The sequence below is a fragment of the Ornithorhynchus anatinus genome, chromosome 3 (assembly GCF_004115215.2).
Source record: "Ornithorhynchus anatinus isolate Pmale09 chromosome 3, mOrnAna1.pri.v4, whole genome shotgun sequence".
In the NCBI taxonomy this organism is placed as follows: Eukaryota; Metazoa; Chordata; class Mammalia; order Monotremata; family Ornithorhynchidae; genus Ornithorhynchus; species Ornithorhynchus anatinus.
Genome location: NC_041730.1, coordinates 52,653,480 through 52,676,019, shown reverse-complemented (window position 1 = coordinate 52,676,019; position 22,540 = coordinate 52,653,480). Strand labels below are relative to the sequence as shown.

At 50.8% G+C, this 22,540-nt stretch overlaps 1 protein-coding gene across 6 annotated transcripts in view; it reads left to right on the top strand.

Moving 5' to 3' along the window:
• Positions 1–22,540, top strand: part of UNC13B (unc-13 homolog B) — a 203,398-nt gene that overhangs the window by 54,108 nt on the left and 126,750 nt on the right. For all 6 annotated transcript variants that reach the window (XM_029060735.2, XM_029060733.2, XM_029060732.2 and 3 more), the window contains exons 5-7: positions 4,311–4,434; positions 12,759–12,826; positions 14,243–14,300. In XM_029060735.2, coding sequence (XP_028916568.1) covers positions 4,311–4,434; positions 12,759–12,826; positions 14,243–14,300 — 250 coding nt within the window. The remainder of the gene's footprint in view (positions 1–4,310; positions 4,435–12,758; positions 12,827–14,242; positions 14,301–22,540) is intronic.

The following is a 22,540-nucleotide window of genomic DNA, read 5'->3' as shown; positions in this document are numbered from 1 at the left end:
TCTGGACTTAGCCTTGGAAAAGGGAGGGTTGAAAAAGGTTTGTGGGTTGTAGTCGCTTTCCACTTCCTTGCCTTCGGAGGAAGGGTCTGGTCTTCAGAAACGGGGTTGCATGGAGTCACGGGAAACAGGCAGGAAGCAGTCAGGGACGCAGTGAAAGCTCGATGGCCTCTTCCAGCCTGGACAAGGGTCGGAACAGGCTCAGAACTCCTCAAACAGGTTGATACACCTGCTGCCAACGCCCTACTTAACCCGGTACAATCTGGCTTCCACCTCTTTCAGTCCACGGAGGCCACACTCTCCAAGCTCAGCAGTGACCTCCTCCGTGCCAAATCAATGACTCTATTAATGATTAGTGACCACCAACTGCTACTATGCTGATTCAAACAACTATTGCCCATCTCGCCTATTGCGTCAAGCCTCCTCGCCGATCTCCCATCCTCCTGCCTCTCCCTATTCCGGGCCTTGCTTCATTTACTGCCCAGATCACTTTTCTAAAAAAAAAAAAAAAAATTCAAGGTATGTCTCTCCACTCCTCAGAAACCTCCAGTGGGTTGCCCATCCACCTCCTCGGCCCCGGAGAAACTCCTTACCATTGGCTTTAAAGCACTCGGTCAACTCATCCCCTCCCTATTTTTCCCGATTTGCCTACTGTAATCCAGCCCGAACGCTTTGCTCTTCCAAAGCCATCACTGTTACCGCCATCCCATCCGTCTTGGTGATGACCCCTTGCCCACATCCTGGAACCTCCTCCCCTTTCATATGTGATAGACCCGGGGAGTGTGCCTACCAACCTTGTATTGTGCTCTTCCAAGCGTCTAGTACAGTGCTCTGCACATGGTAAGTGCTCAGAAACCGTTGATTGCAGAGCACTATACGAAACGCTTTGGAAAGTAGAGATCAACGGAGCTGGTAGATGCGAAGCCAGTCCACGAGAAGCTCAGAGTCTACGCAAATCTAGTGGATTCTGTTCTACCCTAATTTTCCTCGACCTCTGAGTCGTCTCTTTCTTGTGTCGATCACTCCCGTTTCCTGCTGTCGAAACTTGATTTTACTGACTCGGTGATCTGATTCTCCTCATCTCTCTGGCCATTCTTTCTCAGTCCCCTTCACTGGTTTTCTTCTGCCTCTTGCTCTAAAACCGTAAGTATCCTCAAGGCTCTCTTCCGGGCTCCCTTCTCCTCTTACTCTACCCTCACTCCCTTGGAGAGTTTGTTCACTTCAGCTTCCATATCTCTGCAGATGACCCCCAAGTCTATTTTGCTCATCCTAAACCCTCTCCTCCTTTGCCGGCTCACATTTTCACGTCTCCACATCTCATCCTCCCGAGAAGCAGCGTGGCTTAGTGGGAAGAGCACAGGCTTGGGCGTCGGAGGTCAAGGGTTCTAATACTGGCCCTGCCATTTGTCTGCTGTGTGACCTTGGGCGAGTCACTTAACCTCTCTGTGCCTCAGTTACCTCATCTATAAAATGGAGATTAAGACCCTGAGCCCCCCGTGGGACAACCTGATTACATTGTATCTACCCCAGCTCTTAGAACAGCGCTTCGCCCGTAGTAAGCGCTTAACAGATACCCTAAAAGAGAACCTTCTTCCCTCCAAAACTCCGCACGAACTTTCCGCCAGCACCTTCAGTTTAAAATGAGCCCTTTATCTTCCCTCCCAAGTCCACCTGTATTTCCCGTTACGGTTTACAGAACCATCATTCTTCCTGTTTCTGCAGCTGCTACCTTAACGTTATCCTTGACTCCTCTTTCAACTCTCACGCTTAATCTATTGCTAAATCCCATTTTTTTCTTCCTCCCAAACTTTTCCGAGATTCCCCCTTCTTGACCATTCGCTTAGGTACCACTTTGTTCCCGGAGCTGGTCGTGCCCCGCCCAGTGACTCTATCAGCTTCCTCGCTGTTTTCCCTGGTTCCAGCCTCTCCTTGCACCATATCGGACTAGGCTTGGATAGAAAATTTTTCTTCCTTGTTTTTTTGCCCAGTTCCCCGCTGCTTAGTAACAATAGTTAACCGATGCTTTCTGCATCAAGCAGAAACTCCTGACCATTGACTTTATATATATATACATATATATATATATATACACACACACATGTACGTATAAATTACTTATAAGTCATGTCTGCCACTCCCCCCAGACTTGTTACGGGCAGGGAATGCATCTGGTAATTCCACTGTAGCATGCTCTCCCAAGGACTTAGTACAGTTCTCTGCACATCGCAAGCACTCAGTAGAGAAGCTGCATGGTCTACTGGACAGAGCACGGGCCTGGGAGTCGGAAGGATCCAGGTGCTGATCTCTGCTCTGCCACTCATCTGTTTCGTGACCTTGGCCAAGTCACTTAACTCCTCTGTGCTTCATTTACCTCATCTGTAAAAGGAGAAGTAAGGCTGGTATGGATTCACCTACCACCTATATGCGAATGATTACCCAGATCTATATCTCCAGCCCTGATCTCTCTCCCTCTCTCCAGTCTCACATCTCCTCCTGCCTTCGAGATATCTCTACTTGGATATCCTTCTGTCACCTCACACTTAACACGTCCAAAACAGACCTCCTTATCTTACCATCCAAACCCTGCCCTCCCCCTAACTTTCCCATTTCTGGAGACGGCACCACCATCCTTCCTGTCTCACAAGTCTATAACCTTGGCATTATCCTTGACTCCTCTCTCGTTCGATCCACATATATTACTGCATCAGCCTCCTTGCTGACCTCCCCTGCCTCCTGTCTCTCCCCCACTCCAGTCCATATTTCACTCTGCTGCCCGGATCATTTTTCCATAGAAACGTTCAGGACACGTCACCCCACTCCTCAAAAATCTACAGTGGTTTCTGCGTAAAAAAAAAACCTCCTCACCATTGGCTTGAAAGCATTCTACCACCTTGCCCCCTCATATCTCACCTTGCTTCTCTCCTTCTACACCCCAGCCCTCACACTTTGCTCCCCTAGTGCTAGGCTTCTCATTGTACCTCAGTCTCACCGCTGACCCCTGGCCCACGTCCTGCCTCTGGCCTGGAACATCCTCCCTCCTCAAATGCGACAGACAGTGACCCTCCTCCTCTTCAAAGCCTTATTGAAGGCACATCTCCTCCAACAGGCCTTCGCGGACTAAGCCCCGGCTTTCCTTGTCTCCCACCCTCTTTTGCGTCACCCTGATTTGCTCCCCTTGTTCTTCCCCCCTCCCAGCCCCACAGCGCAGCATTTATATCCATATCTGTAATTTATTTATTTGTATTCATGTGTGTTTCCCCCCCCCTCTAGTCTGGAAGCTCATTGTGGGCAGGGAGTGGGTCTGCTTATTGTTGTTGCATTGTACTCCCCCAAGCGCTGATTACAGTGCTCTTCACACAGCAAGCGCTCAATAAATACGATTGATTGAATGAATGAATGAATGAATGTAGGACACGGACTGTGTCCGATCTGATGACCCTCTGTCTACTCCAGCACAGAGTAGGTGCTTTGCAAATGCCATTTAAATACAAAAAAGTAAATCCTAGTTTATATTCCCCTAACTGCCACTTACGCGCTCACAACCACCTGCAGCATTTCTTTACCTGGCGATTTACCCACCCTACTTTTTAAGGAATTACTCATTGATGTATCTGTCTTCAAATTTTCTTCATCCCCCTTTTATTCATAATCTATTTTCTGTTTGTCTCCCCCACTAGATTGTAAACACTCTGACTGCCGAAATTTTGTCTTGTAACTCTGTTGTACTCTTGCACGTGTTCCCCCGTTCACAGTAAGCGCTCAGTAGATATTATCGATGGATCAGAACTTATTATGGCCCTTAGCTCCCCTTCAGCAGGTAAATGGAGAAATTCATGGGCTCATTTACCTGCGGGAACCAGTCAATCAGTGGTATTTATTGAGCGTTGGAAGGGTGATGAAGGGCATTATGGCTCAGTGGGAAGAGGGCTGGCCTGGGAGTCAGGACCTGGATTCTTCCCAATTCTGGCTCCGCCACTTGTCTGCTCTGTGGTGGTCATCACAGAGAAGCAGAGTGGCCTAGTGGCAAGAGCTTGGGCTTGGGAGTCAGAGGTCGTGGGTTTGAATCCCGGCTCCGTCACTTGTCAGCTCTGTGACTTTGGGCAAGCCACTCCTCTGTGCCTCGGTTACCTCATCTGTAAAATGAGGATTAAATCCCACTCCATTCTTGGGGCTGCGAGCCCCAGCGGGACAGGGACTGGGTCCAACCTGATGATCTTGTAGCCACCCAAGCACCAGCTACAGTGCTCGGCACATATTAAGTGCTTAACAAGTACCATGATTATTCTTATGTGACGTAGATTTATCCTTTCTAGGAAGGCCCCGGGGAGTGGTCAACCCTGGAGGCACAGGCCTTAATGAGGAATGATGAGGTGTATGGGACGAAGAATCCGACTCCTCATAAAATTCTACTAGATACAAGATTCGAGTTGCCTTTTGGTGAGTATATTTGACCAGATTTTCGTGGATGTGACCGACTCTTTAATAAGAAGTTATTCCCTCTCCTCGTGCTGCATACTGATATCTTCTTGATTTTATTCAGGATCCAGTTTTTCCTTCAGAAGCGATCTCAGAGGGGAAAAATGCCATTAAGGTTGTTGTCTTTACCTTACAGATCCCCCCTACCAACCCATTGAGGGAGTTTCTGGGGAAAGATGGGCAACCGACTTTGAGATCCTGGTGGTTTTTACTGCCAAGCTGGGATGGGGACGGATCTTTGTCCAGGGAAGAGGACCTTAGGGTAAATAAAGCCCACCGTCAGCCTCCATTGCTCCCGTCCTGTCTCCCTGCCAGCCCTTCAGGGAAACCTTCCCGCTCCTGTCCGAAAGCGTTCCCGGTGACCGAGACCCGAGGCTAGCCACGTAACTTCAAAATCAGGCCCACCTTTCCGACTGACTCCGTGACTTTTGGAAGCTTACTATGAATGCTCAGGAATTATTGGACTCTCATTTTTTCATTTTCTCTTCTTGCCTTTCAACACTAACCATTTCAGTGGTTAATTCTCCTAGCCAACCTGGGAGGCTGGCCAGCACCGTTGTTCCATAGAGGCAGATTGAGGGCAGAGATGGTATCCTCTGGACTGTAAGCTTGCTGTGGGCGGGGAGCATGTCTGCCAACTCCGTTATATAGTACTCTCCCAAGTGCTTAGTCCCGTGGTCTGCCATTTATTGATTACCCAGCCTTAGCCACGAGGGGAGCGCCTCAATGGAAGGAAAACTCAAACAAGAGCTCAGAAAGAGCTCCCTGCTGGATCTGTTCCATTTTGGAAGGAGGGTTTATAGCAGTTACTTGCCTAGCTCTGTGCTCGTCTAGCAAATCGCTGATGATTATTATGTTTTAAAACACTTCAAGGCATTTAGAATTGTAGAACGTACCACGTCCCCGATGAGAAACTGAATGTGTAATCCATTGGATGTTGTAAAGAGACCGTGAGACTGGCTTTTGCTCTAGAGGGACGATCTTGTCTTGAACATTTGAGCGCTTGTTATGTGCAGAGGACCGGGAGCTCAACAATAAACCAACGCATTCCCTGCCCACGAGGAGTTTACAGTCCAGAGTGGAAGATGCAGACATCAATGCAAATAAATAAATTACAGACAAGTCCATAAGTGCTGTGGGGCTGGGAGCGGGGAAGAGCAAAGGGAGCGGGAGGTGAGGAAAAGAAGGGCTTAGTCTGGGAAGGCCTCTCGGAGGAGATGTGCCTTCGATCAGGCTTTGAAGCGGGGGGAAGTCATTTTCTGGCGGATTTGAGGAGGGAGGGTGTTCCAGGCCAGAGGCGGGAGGTGGGCCGGGGGACGGCGGCGCGACGGGCCAGATCGAGGCATGGAAGAAGGTTAGTCCCGGAGGAGCGAGGGGTGTGGGCTGGGTTGTGGAAGGAGGATAGCGAGAGGTGAGGTAGGAGGGGGCAAGATGCTTTAAAGTCAACGGTGAGGAGTTTTTGTTTGATCTAGAAATAATAATAATAATTCGTAATTCTGATATTTGTTAAGCACTTAGTATGTGCCAGGCACTGTACTAAGCACTGGGAAATGGAGTTGGACACAGGCCCTGGCCCGCATAGGGCTCACAGTCTTAATCCCCGTTTTACAGATGAGGTAACCGAGGCACAGAGAAGTGAAGTGACTTTCCCAAGGCCGTGCAACAGACAAGGTCGTAGAGCTGGAATTAGAACCCCTGACCTTCCGACTCCCAGTCCCATGCTCTAGCCATTGTGCCGTGCTGCTTCCCAATAGTAATATTTAAGCGCTTAGTATGCCCCAGGCACTGTACTAAACACTGGGGTGAAGTCAAGCAAATCAGGTTGGACACAGTTCCCGTCCCACATGGTGCTCACCGTCTCAATCCCCATTCTGAAGCAGCAAAAGCCTAGTGGATAGAGCCTGGGCCTGCGAGTCAGAAAGTCAAGGGTTCTAATCCCGGTTCCTGCTGTGTGACCTTGGGCAAGTCACTTTACTTCTCTGGGCCTCAGCTCCCTCATCTGTAAAATGGGATTAGGACGGTGAGCCCCACATGGGACAGGGACTGCGTCCAACCTGATTTGCTTGTATCCACCCCAGAGCTTAGAAGGGTGCCTGGCACGTAGTAGGCGTTTAGCAAAAACCATAATTTGTCAGCTGTGTGACTGTGGGCAAGTCACTTCACTTCTCTGTGCCTCAGTTACCTCATCTGTAAAATGGGGATTAACTGTGAGCCTCACGTGGGACAATCTGATTACCCTGTATCTACCCCAGCGCTTAGAACAGTGCTCAGCCCATAGTAAGCGCTTAACAAATACCAACATTATTATTATTACTATTTTACAGATGAGGTAACTGAGGCCCAGAGAAGTGAGGTGACTTACCCAAGGTCACACAGCAGACAAGTGGTAGAGCCGGGATTAGAACCCATGACCCTTCTGACTCCCAGGCCTGTCCTCTATCCTCTACGCCATGCTACTTCTCCTGATATACCAGATGAAGTTCTCCCGGACCGATTCGTATCATCTTAATGGTTTTTACCAACCCAGAAATGGAACTAGAGAGAACAGGGCTGGAAGGGAAGCTTAAATTCGTTATGGGCAGGGAATATCTCTACCACATCGGCATATCTCACTCTCCCAAAAGCTGAGGTCAGTGCTCTGCACACCGTAAATGCTCAATAAATACCGTGGATTCAACAAAGGATAGGTGAGGATGTCGAGGCAGGGGAGCTGCCCGGCTCCATTTCTAACCAAAATGAGTTCCCGGAGAAAGTGTAGCTTCACCGGGAAGTAAAGGGAAATAATGTGGAGCTACTTCCACATTACTTCCTACCCGAACCCTGTCCTCCCCGCGATTTTCCCGGGACCACCGATTCTTCCCGTCTCTCAACCCCGTACCCCCGGCGTTATCCTCGACTCTTCTCTCTTTCAACCCGCATAGTACGTCTATCACTAAATCCCACTGGTTCCATCTTCGCGGCACTGTTAAAATCCACCCTTTCCTCTACATCCAAACTGCCACCTCGTTAATCCAAGCACGTATCCTGGCACGCCTTGATTACCGTATCACCCTCCTTATTGACCTCCCCGCCTCCTCTCTCTCCCCGCTCTAGTCCATAATTCAGTCTGCTGCCCAGTTCCTTTTTGCACCAAAACATTCAGTCCATTTTTTCTCCACTCCTCGAGGACCTCCGGTGGTGGCCCATCCACCTCCGCATCCGACAGAGACTCCTCACCATTGGCTCCATCCCCTTGCCCATTCTTATCTTACTTTGCTATTACAACCCAGCCCACACACTTCGCTCCCCCAACCCACTCACTGGTACCTCGATCTCGTCTATCTCGCTGCCGACCTCTCACCCACATCCTGCCTCTGGCCTGGAACGCCCTCCCTCTTCATATCTGACGGATAATGACTCTCTCCCGGGCTTCAAAGCCTTATTGAAAACACGTCTTCTCCAAAAGACTAATCCCTCATTTCCCCCACTCCCTCTACCTTCTGGGTCACTCTGATTTTCTTCCTTTATTCACCTCTCCCTCGGCCCCACGGCACTTATGTACATATCCGTAATTAATGTCTGACTCCCCTTCTAGGCTGTAAGCTCATTCTGGGTGGGAAATGTGTCTACCGACTCTATTATACTGTACTCTCCCAAATGTTTCGTACAGTGCTCTTCACACAGTAAGTACTCAATAAATGCGATTGATCCCATCCCCTCCCTCCCCAGCTTTAGTCCCCTTTTTAATCCAGCATCTGCTTCCTTTATGGAGCCATCTAGACAAGCAATACTGTCACCCCTTCTTGAAGGGTGGTTATACAGCCTGGGATTTGGGTTGGGGGCAACGAGAAGGCGAGCTGGGATGTGTTCTATTGGATAAAACTGTGGCGAGCACAGGCCTGGGATTCAGAGGACCTGGATTCTAATCCCAGCTCTGCCTCTCATCTGCCGTGTGACTTTAGGCAAGTCACTCTGCTTCTTTGTGCCTCAGTTAGGTCATCTGTAAAATGGGGATTAAGACTGAGAGCTCTGTGTGGGACATAATAATAATAATAATGTTGGTATTTGTTAAGCGCTTACTATGTGCAGAGCACTCTTCTAAGCGCTGGGGGAGATACAGGGTGATCAGGTTGTCCCACGTGAGGCTCACAGTTAATCCCCATTTTACAGATGAGGTAACTGAGGCACAGAGAAGTGAAGTGACTCGCCCACAGTCACACAGCTGACAAGTGGCAGAGCCGGGAGTCGAACCCGTGACCCCTGACTCCGAAGCCCAGGCTCTTTCCACTGAGCCACGCTGCTTCCCCGACATGGACCGTGTCCAAACCGATTCGCCTTTGTATCTACCCCAGTGCTAAGTACAGTGCCTGGAACATAGTGGGTGCTTAACAGATACCACAATTATTATCATTAAAATTCTATCTTTTTATGCTTAACTGGTCATCTGGAATTGATATCCCCTCCCAGGGTCGCACCTGGTGAGTTTCCAGTACTCTACCGGTCTCGAAAACGGAAGGGAGAGTCCAACACGGCCTATCCATTCCATTCCTAGCTTGGGCAGTGGCTAGCGAGTGGAAGGCCATCTGCTACTAGTCAAAACTCACCCGTGTTGGGCAGTAGCAGCACGGGAGAAAGTCGAGGGCGGAGACTCAAGGTGACTGCCCGGAAGGAGGCAATGGCAAACCACTTCTCCATTTTGACCAAGAAAACTCGATGGACACGCTACCGGAACGATTGCAGCTGGAGGTGGAACGTTCCGGGAGCGATGCGTCCACGGCGTCGCTGTGGGTCGGGGACAACTCGACAGCGTAAAATGAGACAATAATTTATATCTTTATGCTCAAACTCAATAGCCTCCAGAAATCATTTTACATTTTTCTGGTATATACTAAAAGTATGTATTTTTTATGATGATGATTGTTATGAATTTACTTTCTGCCGGGCACTAAACCAGGTGCTGGGGTAGGTACAAGCTAATCAGGTTGGTCACAGTCCATGTCCCAGTCTTAATCCCCATTTTACAGATGAGGAAACTGAGGCACCGAGAAGTTGAGTGACTTGTCCAAGGTCTCACAGCAGACAAGTAGTAGAGCCAAGATTAGAACCCAGGTCCGTGCTTTCTCCAGTAGGTCACAGTGCTTCTCTAATGTGTGCATGAATGAAATGCACCTGGGCATGTAATTTATATTCTTTGCATATAGGGGTTCACTGCAGATCACTGATTGATTCACCCAGGTTCAAACCAGAGGTAAAGAGTCCATATTTTTCTTGACCGAGAAGATCTTGCACATGAGGAAGCAAATTTCCTAAAGGAGCTGTTGGCCAATTCTGAAACTTTCATTCATTCATTCAAACGTACATGAGCGCCTTACTGCGTGCAGAGAACCGTACTGGAAAGTACAGTACAGTGAACAAGAAGAGCACGAGCCAAGGAGTCAGGAGGACCTGGGTTCTGAACTCGGGTCTCGGGTTCTAATCTCAGGTCTTCCGCCTGTCTGCCCTGTGACCTTCACTTAACTTCTCTGTGCCTCCATTTACCTCTTTTTGTAGAGTGGGGATCGACTGGGAGCCCCATGTGGGACACGGAGGGTGTCCAACCGGATCAGCTTGTATCTACCCCAAGTCTTAGCACATTGTAAGCACGTAACAAATGCCATGATATTAAAGGAAAAAAAAAAAGGAGTTGAGGTTTGGACCTAGATGCGTGACCCCAGGGCCGCAGTGTTATTCCAGTCATTGGTAAATCAACTAAGAAAGCACATATCAAGCACCTGTTCCATCCGTCTCTTCAGGTAGTTCAACTTGTTCAGCCACTAAAGTTCCTTATGTTACCTGTCTCTCCCTTAAGATTGAATATCCAGCCTGGTGATTACGGGCTGTCCGACCTTACTCCTTTTAGGGAAGGCAGTATCCCTGCAGAGCTTCATCTACAGATTTGGCTTTAAATCCGGTCCGGTCCGGCAATGGGCAGGAGTTTCGATCTGTGTTCTGTGGTAGATTTTCAGGTCAAGTCCCGTGGTGAGAACAAGCGCCGTACCTTGAAAAAACAAGCAAATCCAATGTCTGCCAGGTGAATTCTTGGCTTCCCTGTAGCAGCCGTTGAAGGGGACAGAAATATGCTGCTAGAAAAAACCGCATCCTTGCCTGTTTGCTGATGCGTTCATCTGTTTTTGTTCCTTGCTAATCTTTCCCAAAACCCCTCTCCCTCCTCCTCCTCCCCATGTTTCCCCGTTGCTGTGAGGCTTCACTACTCTTTCTGCCTTTGGGCATCAACTCTACCCCCTTCCTTGGGTCCCTAACCGCCTAAGCAATTTTGACAGATATATATGTAAGTTATTTTGACACGGCATGACTTCACTGATAGTTTTGAAAGCAATGGAAACATGCTGATCTCGCCTAGCACGACGCGCGATTAAACTGCACACTGGTAACATAGTGTTCGTATATGAGTAGAGAGGACATTTTACTGTGGTGTCTTTGCCTAAATTCCAGATCTCTGGTTATCTGGGCGTTACATAACTTCCCTAACTGACCTCATGTCTTTGGCCTTGGTCGGCCTTGGAAAGTGGAACGGAGAATACCGTGGCTCACCGAGGGCTTTGAAAAACCAAACGATGAGGATAGTATGTTCTCTTAGGAGACTGCAAATAGCGGGGAGTTTTAAGATCCTGTGAAATACCCTCAAGGCTGTAAGGGCAATGTGTGTGAACTGCTCCCAAGTCGACCTTTCGTGGGCAGGATGACCGCTGCTGGCCCTTGCGAAAGATCGGACCAGAAGAGGCCTGCGATGCTGGACACGGGACGTAATGTGATCTCGTACGTGCCGTTTTCGTGGAAGTGTGCGTCTTTAGAACATTTCTCCAGGGGACCCCTTGCTCCAGAACCTTTGTCTGGGGAACTTGGGAGTTGGAGCTGCGGTGGAGGGAGGCTCAGCACGAAAATCCAAGACACCTAAGTTACCTCTACCGATCCAGTCCCGGACAGGGGACGGATGATCACAAAATTGGATTAAGAGTCATAAAATCAGATGACTAACCCCTCCGCCCGCACCACCCGATTTCATGGGATTGGCCAAGGGCCGGGGGGGAGGCTAATGACTTCTCTCGCAGCTTTGTCTTCTCCGGCCCAGCCCCAGAAACCTTTGCTGACATCACTTGAGTAGTTGTAATTGCTATAGCCCACTGGCCCGTCCTGGGCCGGGTGCTACAGCCTCTGGGACTTGAGGGATGGTGACGGTGGTGATGGTAAAAAATGACAAAGGATAGCATAGCAGCAGAGTCCTCTCTCTTCCCCTTTCTCTCCCTCCCTGCCCCCTCCATTTCTCCTTCCCTCTGTCTCTCCTCTCCCCTCTCTCTTCCTCTCTTTCTCTTCCGCCTTCTCTGTCTCCCTCTCACCTCTCCCCCCCCCCCGTCTCTCCGCAGCTCCTTCCCCCTTCTGCCTCTCCTCCTCTGTCTCTCTCCCCCTCCCCACCCCCCGGCCTCTCTCCCCTCTTTAGGAAATGGGGGTGGGCCTACCCTGGGAAGGCCTCTTGGAGGAGATGTGCCTTCAGTAAGACTTTGAACGGGGAAGGGTAATTCTCTGTCAGATTTGAGGAGGGAGGGCGTTCCAGGCCAGAGGGAGGACGGGGGCTAGGGGTTGGCGGCAAGACAGGCGAGATCGAGGCACAGGGAGAAGGGTAGCACTAGAGGAGCAAAGCGTGCAGGCCGGGTCGTGGAAGGAGAGTAGTGAGGTGAGGTAGGAGGGGGCAAGGTGGTGGAATGCTTTAAAGCCAGTGGTGAGGAGTGTGGATGGGGTTTTTTTGAGGAACGGGGTGATGTGTCCCGAACGTTTTTGTAGAAAAATAATGCGGGCAGCAGAATGAAGTGTGGACTGGAGTGGGGGAGAGACAGGAGGCTGGGAGGTCAGCAAGGAGGCTGATGCAGTAATCCAGGCGGGATAAGATGACTGTGTTAACATGGTAGCAGTTTGGATGGAGAGAGAAGGGCAGATTTTAGTGATGTTGTACCGGTGGGACTGAGGGGATTTGCCCCTCAGTACTGAGAAAATTGTTCTGAAGGGTAGGCTGCCTTTGTGTTCCTTTTGTGGAGTTGGGTACTCAGCTAACTATTTTCCATCGCAGTGATAGGCTTATGGAAAACTGTGTGTCGGGAATAAAATTAAAAGAGAGCAATCCAACTTCACTGATTATCTAGTTGTCGTAATTTACCAGTGTTTCTGAATGAAGCCCTTTCTCTGCTTCCTCAAAGGAAAGGGATTTGCTGACTACATAATAGCTGCTAATGATGCCATTCCTTTTTGTGTTTTAGATATCCCAGAGGAGGAAGCCAGATATTGGACCAAAAAACTGCAGATCAATGATTTGGAAGGGCCCGAGGTAGGTTCATTTTCACGTGGGACCGGCCGGTGTAGCAAAGAACAGTCCCGTTTGCTGTCAGCGGCTGATGGAGGCCCCACTGCCTGTCTTGGTTCTTGGCCGGGGCAGAGCAGCTTTCGATCTCCAAGTCTTCAGTGGTAGGGATCTCGGCTGCGGTTCGAGGCAGCTCTGGCCTTCCTTCCCTTGCTAGCTCCTATCTAAGGCAAGGCCATCTGCCCTCCAGAGATGATCGGGTGCTGACAGACCGAAAACGGCCTTATAGCAGCCACGCACCTCTGAAATGGGACAGGACCCAAGATCGTCTTCTCCCGCCACGGTGTCTCTCTGGGTCTTCGTCCGTGTTATCGTGGGCAGATTCCTGATCAGTTGGAAATGAGAGATTCTTCTCTCTTGGGATTGTTAGATAGTGCTCCCCTCCGCCTCCCCCGCACTCCTTTCCCCCCGGCAAGCGTGGATAAAACCTCCTGCCACTGTCAGGGAGGTCCTCCCCCCGGGCAGGTGATTGTGTGCAGCTCTGTTGTTGAACTTAAGGGCAGGGGTGAGGGTCCATCTGTTTATGGTCACTCTGTCGAGTGGAAGATTCAGTTTGCTTTGAGGGAGTTTACCGCTTGGAAGGATGACTTAGCTGCAGTCATCAGTGACAGTTTAAGAAGGGATGGCCCCATCGTTTTTCCAGTTCTGGTCCCAGCGGGCCTGTGTGTGAACAGTGCTGATGGTGGCTGAGACTTCCATGGCTCCACCCAAGTCTGGCACCATCCTCTCTGTCAGGACTCAGCCATGCCAACAGCTGTGACCTGAAGCGGTGGATGAGCACAGACCCCACCACCCTTTCTCTTTAGAAGTAGTGTCACAGGACTGGGATTTTTTTTTTCTGTCAGTGGCAGCACATCTCTTCTTAGCCTTTCTGTCCCTCCTTTTCCACTGTGCCCAGGAAACATTCATTTATTTATTCAGTGGTATTTATTTACTAAACGCTTGGGCGAGTACCGTGTAACAATAAATAGACACATTCCCTACCCACAACGTGTGGGCAGTAAGCCCCCTTGCCCGGCTGCGAGTTTGAACCCCAGACCCAGCTTTTGTGGACCCTGAATCAAGGCGGAGAGGAGCATCCGGGGTGACGTCCATGGGCAGGCAGCTTAGAGGGAGACCAGGACGAGAGGAGGTCACCTAAAGGTGTTCTCTGAGAAGATCTCGGGCAGAGCTGGCCGAGCTTGAGGCTGCTCTGCAAGGTGGGTTTGGAAACACTAGTCCATCCTGTCTTGGGAAGATTAGAAACCGGATCTCAGAGAGCAGGGATGGTGCGTTTCAGTCCAAGGCAGAGGCACGCCGTGACTCATTTATCAAACGAGTGAGACACCTTTTCCGCCGAAGGCTCAACCTTTTACCTCTGTCCTCCTCCTTTTGTCCCTTCAGTATTCCTTTAATGAAGAGGTCCAGAAGACACCACTGCCCATTGCCGCTTCCCAGTGTTGTAAGTGAGAAACCTTTTTCTCGTCCAAACCTTGTTTTCTCTTTCCCCCATCCCATTTCCTGGCTAGCGGCAAGTGGGAAAGGGCAGACTGGCCCGGTGACGCTGGGACTAAGGGCTGCGCTGATAAGTGAGAGAGGGACAGCAGTCTTCTACTTCGGTCCTCCAAGCGGTAAAATGAAGCACCCAACGTCCCCCTCCTTCTGAAGGTGACAGTAACGAAGTCCAGCCAGCAGCGTCCATAAGAGCGCCCGTCCCGTACCCAGCCTCAAAGATTACGGACTGTGGCCAGTTGGTTCGTTCGTTCAGTTATATTTGTTGAGCGCTTCCTGTGTGCAGAGCACTGTACTGAGCCCTCGGGTCGGTATAATGTAACAGTAAACGGACACGTTCCCTACCCACAAGCCTACGGTTCCCCAGCTGGCAGACAAGACAGCTGTGAGAGCATAGCCAGGGGCAGAGACGAAGAAACGTCGAGCCTGCTGACCTCTCGGACTCTCGGCCTCCCTGAGTGGAGCCGAGTCAGGCGGGAAACCGGACGGGTCATTGTGGAGTCTTGAGATTTGAGGACGGTGGGGCAGGTGGTCAGGGAGGAGGAGAAACGAATTAATTTCCACAGGAGAAGAAGAAATAGTTCCTGGGGTTTCTGGGTTAGCTGATCCGTTCGGGAGCAGGTCGACGGCAACCGGTCTCCGGGAATCTGGCCAACTCTTCCTTGGGAGTTGACTTTTCCTAGTCTAAGCTGCTTCTTTCTCGGAGAAGAAAGGATCCTTAAAGACTCCTAAATATCGCCTTCGAGGTTCTCCACCCACCATCTCTCTCCGTCTTATTGATCGGTTCTCTGCCGCTATGTTCCAGCTTGCGCTTTTCAGGCCTCCCAAATCAGTCCTCTGGCTGAACCTAGATTACCTGCAACACTCCAGTTTCTGAAAATAATAATTGTGACGTTGAAGCGCCTGTATCGTGCCAGTCGTTGTCCTAAGCGCTGGGGTAGATTCAAGATAACCAGGTCAGACACATTCCCAGTCCCACTTAGGGCTCACGGTAGGAGGGAGAACAGGGAACAAATCCCCATGCTACAGGTGAGGAAACTGAGGCACAGAGGAGTTGAATGACTTGCCCAAGGTCACACAGCAGAAAAGTGGCGGAACTGGGCTAGAGCCCAGGTTCTCTGACTCCCAGCTGTGCTCTTTCCACTAGGCCATGCTCCTTCTCTCTAACCTTTCTCCCCCTGCACCAAATTCTCTCCCACCTCAGGTTTGCCAGGCCTGCCCCTCCTCACCTTTTCAAGCCTTTGCAAAAAGCCTTTCCTGACTAACCCCCTCACACCAGCAACCCTTAGTGTATAGGGGTTTATTATTTCTTCGCTTTAGTTTTTCACTTAGAATAGTGGCCTTCGTCTTGTAGCTGTTGTGCGGTTGACAATTTATGTCTGTTTCTCCCGCTCGTCATACTAGATAATAAGGTCCTCTAGGGTCGGGACCGTATCTTTTCCTTTAGGACCTTTCCACGTGCCGTCAGCTGGAGTCTCCGGTTGAGAGCGGCAGATGAACCTGGGTTCTCGGGCTTCAGGGGGCCAAAAGAGATGATTGGAGCGTGAATGGTTTGTGCGGCGCCTGCTACTTGTTGTGCAGGGCACAGGAAGGCTGTTTTTGTCCCAGCGGTGATGCTGGGCCACGGTGCGGTTACCCGGCAGGACCTGGTTGCAGTGTTAGATACTGGGCTCTGCGCTGCCTGTTTCCCCCAAAGGATGCCCAGTGGGGCTCTTAGGTCAGAAACCCTCACCGCCGCTGGCATAGGCCCAGCAGGCAGAGGCAGGACTAGAACCCAGAACTCCACCTCATCGGAGGCGACAAATCGTATTGGTTGAGCGCATGTACCTATGCGTATCCGTATGTACGTGTACACAAGTGCATTTCACTATCGGGGGTGTCTCCGCTGAGTACGGAGCTGGGAGCAACGTGGCCTAGTGGAAACAGCAAGGGCCTGGGAGTCGGGCTACCTGTCTGCCGTGTGGCCTTGGGCAAGTCATTTTGCTTCTCTGTGCCTCAGTTCCCTCATCTGCAAAATGGGGGCTCAATGTCTGTTCTCCCTCCTACTTAGTCTGGGAGACCAGTATGGGACCTCATTATCTTGTATCTACAGGGCTTGCAGAGAGCAGGCGGCTTAACAGATTCCACAGTTATTTTTATCATCATGGTTATTACTATTGGCATATTCACCTATCAAGGCGTGTGGGACCAAAAAGGCCAGTGTGGGACCCTTGGCCTCAGCCACATCGTGCTTACAAAAAGCCTTTCCCTAGTTGTGTTGTCAAGCCTAATATTTGCAGCACCCGGACCTATTTTCTCTTTGAAGAACCAAAAGCTAAGTAAGGAATGAGAGACAACGAGGCGGACATATAAACAGGGTCAAGAGCTGCAAGCGTCAGACACGACTTTACATCAAGGGACCACCGCTTTATGCACACACTGTGGCGTAGACTTTGGGCCCAGCATTGGCCTTTTCCGTCCCACTCGCGCTCACACTGTCAACTGAGTCTTTTTCGAGTATAACGGACAGCCCTCTTACAGATACGTGTATGTAGTGATGAAACTTTGCTTTTTTGGTTTTCTCACCTATCTGGGTCTGAATCAATGACCATGGTGTCTTCCCAGCGCTTAGCGCATCGAAGATCATTGATAAGTGCTACTGTTGTTAAGAACTGGGTCCTCTCCCTCCTTCAAAGAAGTGACCGAATAGGGGAAGACAGGAGAGATTGGATAGAGACGGCGAGGGCGAGACAACTGTTACGGAAATTCTCTCCAGTCTGCCACCTCCTCCCTCCCTGTCCTTCTGCCTCTTACCCACCTGGGCCAGATTTGTGGCTGGGTCACGGTGTTGACACTTGGTTGCCCAAGTTAAACGTTTATAGAGTTAGGTGATGGTTCCCAGGAATAAATCCTCTTCAGATCAGGATGCATTTGATTCATGTATGAATGATGTATGAATTCAGGTCCTGCTGGTAGCCTTATGAATGATCTGCCTATCTTCCCTCCGCCTTGGGAGGGTATAGGCCCTGTGAATTCTCTTCTTTTCCCTTCCTCAACTCATTCCAAACCCCTGGAGGTCAGTGCTCTCTATGAGATTTAGTCAAGCCTAGGTTAGGTAGCATTTTTATTTCTTCTTTTCCAGCATTCGAGGGGAGTCTGGGTTCTATATTTCTGGATTTGTCTCCATCGCCGGAGTAGAATAAGCGTGGGGTTTAGGAACCCGGGAAGCCACCCGGGTGATTTTTCCGAAGTGCCGCTCTGCACAGAAACGTTGCATGGTCCTCTCTCTATCAAACAGAGACTCCTGATCATGGGTATTAAAGCTTTCCCCCTCCTACTTCTCCATTCTCTTCTCCGACTACCCCCCAGCTAACCCTCTTCTTTCCTCTCAAGTGAACCTACTGAAGGCACCTTGTCTCTTCCGCCAGCGACCTCTTGCTCAAATCTTCTCCTCGGCCTGGAACTCCTTTCACCTTCACATCTGACAGTCCCCAGCTATTCCCGTCTTCGAAACCCCGTGGAAATCGCCCCTCCTTCAGGGGGCCTTCTCCAGCGAATCTCTAACCTCTCCGCTCTGCGTTCCCAACATCTACTTCAACCCTTCCCTGCCTTTAAATACTCACCACCCCTTAGCGCTTAGGACCAGATCTTACAGGCTCTATTCCTTCCTACCTAATAATAATAATTGTGGTGCTGGTTAAGCACGTAATATGTGCTAATCACGTGCTAAGCACCGGGGTAGGTCCGAGATAATCAGGTCCCACATGGGACAGTCAAAGTAGAAGGGAGAACGGGTGCTGAATCCCCATTTTGCAGATGGTGGAGCTGAGGTAGAGAGAAGCTGAGGTAGAGACCTTTCGCGTGGCTCACTGGAAAGAGCACGGGCTTTGGAGTCAGAGGTCATGGGTTCGAACCCCGGCTCTACCACTTGTCAGCTGTGTGACTTTGGGCAAGTCACTTAACTTCTCGGTGCCTCAGTTACCTCATCTGTAAAATGGGGATTAAGACTGTGAGCCCCACGTGGGACAACCTGATTCCCCTGTGTCTACCCCAGCGCTTAGAACAGTGCTCGGCACATAGTAAGCGCTTAACAAATACCAACATTAGAGAGAACTGAAGTGACTTGAACACAGCAGACAAGTAGCAGAGCCAGGATTAGAACCCAGGTCCTCCGACCCCCAGGCTCCTTCCACTCGGTCACTCTGCTTCCTGTGATTGTAAATTCCCCGAGGATGGGAACTCTGTAACGTCACAGCTGGTGTGCTGACCTAGGGGCTTTCGTTAAGTGTCTTGCGCCTAGTTGGTGCTCAACAAGTGCGATGGAAGAGTTGATGGGCGCTAGAATGTCCATGGAGAAATCTGTGGCTCTTTAGACTGTGAGATTGTTGTGGGCAGGGAACATCTCTGCTGTAATTGTGCTGTTTAAATGCTTACCACGTGCCACGCACTACGAAGTGTTGGGGAGGAGCGGTACAAGCAATTTGGTTGGACAAAGTCCCTGTCCCGCATGGGGCTCCCAGTCTCAATCCCCATTTTCCAGATGAGGGAACTGAGGCCCAGAGACGTGAAGTGATTTGCCCAAAGCCATCTGACAGACAAGTGGCGGAGCCAGGATTAAATCGCGTGCCCTTCCGACTCCCAGGCCCTTGCTCCGCTCGGCCATGCCGCTGTCCCTGTTGTACTGTACTCTCTCAAGCCCTTAGTTCAGGGGTTCGTACATAGGAAGCACTTGATTAGTGCTGCCGATCGATTGCTTTATTCATGGCCGTGATGTGGCGCCTGAGTAGGTTTGCCCTTGAAGGTCCCGGTTTTTTCAGGGGGACGGTACCCAGAACAGAGGCTGTCCACGGTACCCCGATTCAAGCTGCCGGATCAAGAAACATCCCTTGGGTGTTTCTTTATTCATTCATTCGATCAGTGGTATTTACTGAGGGCCTACTGTGTGCAGAACACTGTACTGAGCGCTTGGAAAGTACAATTCGGCAACGAATAAAGACAGTCCCCGCCCACAACGGGCTCACAGTGTAGAAGGGGGGGGGAGACAGACAGCAAAACAACTAAAGTCGCATCAATAGCATCGATTCAAATAAATAGAAGTATAGATATATACACATCACTAATAAAATAAATAGAATTATAAATATGTACATTTATACCCGCAAGTGCCGTGGGGCGGGGGACGTGATCTGGGGACCCGGGGGCGGGCAGGGAAGGACAGGTTTCATTCATTCAATCGTATTTATTGAGCGCTTAGTGTGTGCAGACCACTGTATTAAGCGCTTGGAAAGTACAGTTCGGCAACAGATAGAGACGATCCCTACCCAACAACGGGCTCCCAGTCTAGAGGAGGTTTCACGGGGCCCAACGGGGTGGGGCTTTACCGTCGCCCGTGATTGGTCAAGAGGCAAGTAAAGCAGGACGTGGGCGTGAAGGCTAACGGTTTTCCTTGTTTCTTTCCCTCCAGCGTGCGAAGCAAGCTTGACTTTACTCCGCTCTTTGACAATTGCTCCTTTCTCCCTCGCGCTCCACCGCCTCAGCAGTGGAAGCGCCAGCTTCTGGTTGGGATGGAAGCCGTTCCTTCAGAGAAGCAGACTTTGAGCGATCCTAGCGGAGAGCATATGCCGTCCCCCATTGACGGCGTTAGACCGGGAAGAAGGGAATTGGCATTTCTAGTTGATACAGGCGGGCGGTGGGATTCCCACGCCAGTCGAAACCCGCCTCCATCCCTGTTTCAAACCATAAAACAGCTGGTTTGGGGGTTTTTTTGGTCTTGTTTATTTAAGATCACAGGATGTTTGAGAAGCAGCATGGCATAGTGGATAGAGCACGGGCCCGGGAGTCAGAAGGGAATGGGTTCTAATCTCCGATCCGCCACTTATCTGCCGGGTGGCCTCGGCCGCGTCACTTCACTGGGCCTCAGTTACCTCATCTGTAAAATGGGGATTGAGACTGTGAGGCTAAAGTGGGACGGGGCTGAGTCCAACCCCATTTGCTTGTATCCACCACAGCGCTTAGTACAGAGCCCGGCACATAGTAAGTGCTTAACAAACACCATAATAATAGTAATCCCCAACAACCCCCTCCCCTACTTTCCCATCCTTCCCTGCAGTATCCTCAGAGGAGATCTCCTCCCTCCTCGCAAGTGCCACCCCCTCCACCTGCGCCTCGGACCCCATTCCCTCTCACCTTCTTAAAACCATCGCCCCTGCCCTCCTCCCTTCCTTAACTTCTATTTTTAACCACTCAATCTCCAAGGGCTCCTTCCCCTCTGCCTTCAAACACGCCCACGTCTCCCCCATCCTAAAAAAACCCGCTCTTGACCCCACTTCCCCCTCCAGTTATCGTCCTATCTCCCTACTACCCTTCCTTTCCAAAATCCTAGAACGAGTCGTCTACAATCGATGCCTAGAATTCCTTAACTCCCATTCTCTCCTAGACCCCCTCCAATCTGGCTTCCGTCCCCTCCACTCTACCGAGACTGCTCTCTCTGAGGTCACCCGTGACCTCCTTCTTGCCAAATCCAATGGCTCCTACTCCATTCTGATCCTCCTTGACCTCTCTGCTGCCTTTGACACTGTCGACCATCCCCTCCTCCTCCATACCTTATCTCACCTTGGCTTCACGGACTCTGTCCTCTCCCGGTTCTCCTCTTACCTCTCTGGCCGATCATTCTCGGTCTCCTACGCTGGAGCCTCCTCCCCCTCCCATCCTTTAACTGTTGGAGTTCCTCAAGGGTCAGTTCTTGGCCCTCTTCTGTTCTCCATTTACACTCACTCCCTCGGTGAACTCATCCGCTCTCACGGCTTCGACTACCATCTCTACGCAGATGACACGCAGATCTACATCTCCGCCCCTGTCCTCTCCCCCTCCCTTCGGGCTCGCATCTCCTCCTGCCTCCGGGACGTCTCCACCTGGATGTCGGCCCGCCACCTAAAACTCAACATGAGCAAGACTGAGCTCCTCATCTTCCCTCCCAAGCCCGGTCCGCTCCCAGACTTCTCCATCACCGTGGATGGCACGACCATCCTTCCCGTCCCGCAGGCCCGCAATCTCGGCGTCATCCTTGACTCGTCCCTCTCGTTCACCCCACACATCCTATCCGTTACCAAGACCTGCCGGTTTCACCTCTACGATATCGCCAAGATCCGCCCTTTCCTCTCCACCCAAACGGCTACCTTACTAGTACGGGCTCTCGTTATATCCCGGCTAGACTACTGTGTCAGCCTTCTCTCTGACCTCCCTTCCTCCTCTCTCGCCCCGCTCCGGTCTATTCTTCACTCCGCTGCCCGGCTCATCTTCCTGCAGAAACGATCTGGGCATGTCACTCCCCTTCTTAAACAACTCCGGTGGTTGCCTATCGACCTCCGCTCCAAACAAAAACTCCTCACTCTAGGCTTCAAGGCTCTCCATCACCTTGCCCCTTCCTACCTCTCCTCCCTTCTCTCCTTCTACCGCCCACCCCGCACGCTCCGCTCCTCTGCCGCCCACCTCCTCGCCGTCCCTCGGTCTCGCCTATCCCGCCGTCGACCCCTGGGTCACGTCCTCCCGCGGTCCAGGAACGCCCTCCCTCCTCACCTCCGCCAAACTGATTCTCTTTCCCTCTTCAAAACCTTACTTAAAACTCACCTCCTCCAAGAGGCGTTCCCAGACTGAGCTCCTCTTCCCCCTCTACTCCCTCTGCCATCCCCCCTTTACCTCTCCGCAGCTAAAGCCTCATTTTCCCCTTTTCCCTCTGCTCCTCCACCTCTCCCTTCCCATCCCCACAGCACTGTACCCGTCCGCTCAACTGTATATATTTTCGTTACCCTATTTATTTTGTTAATGAATTGTACATCGCCTTGATTCTATTTAGTTGCCATTGTTTTTACGAGATGTTCTTCCCCTCGACGCTGTTTAGTGCCATTGTTCTTGTCTGTCCGTCTCCCCCGATTAGACTGTAAGCCCGTCAAACGGCAGGGACTGTCTCTATCTGTTGCCGACTTGTTCATCCCAAGCGCTTAGTACAGTGCTCTGCACATAGTAAGCGCTCAATAAATACTGCAACCTCTCTCCTCACCTCAGGAGTGATTTCTTTTCACCCTCTTCTATTTCTCTCAACTTCACCCTCCGGATATCTCAAACCAAGGAAGCTCGGACCTTTATGGCAGGCTTTAGGTGTGAGAAGTCCCCGTCAGGGATTGATTTCCACTTTCCTCTCTCTGCCTTTGGTCC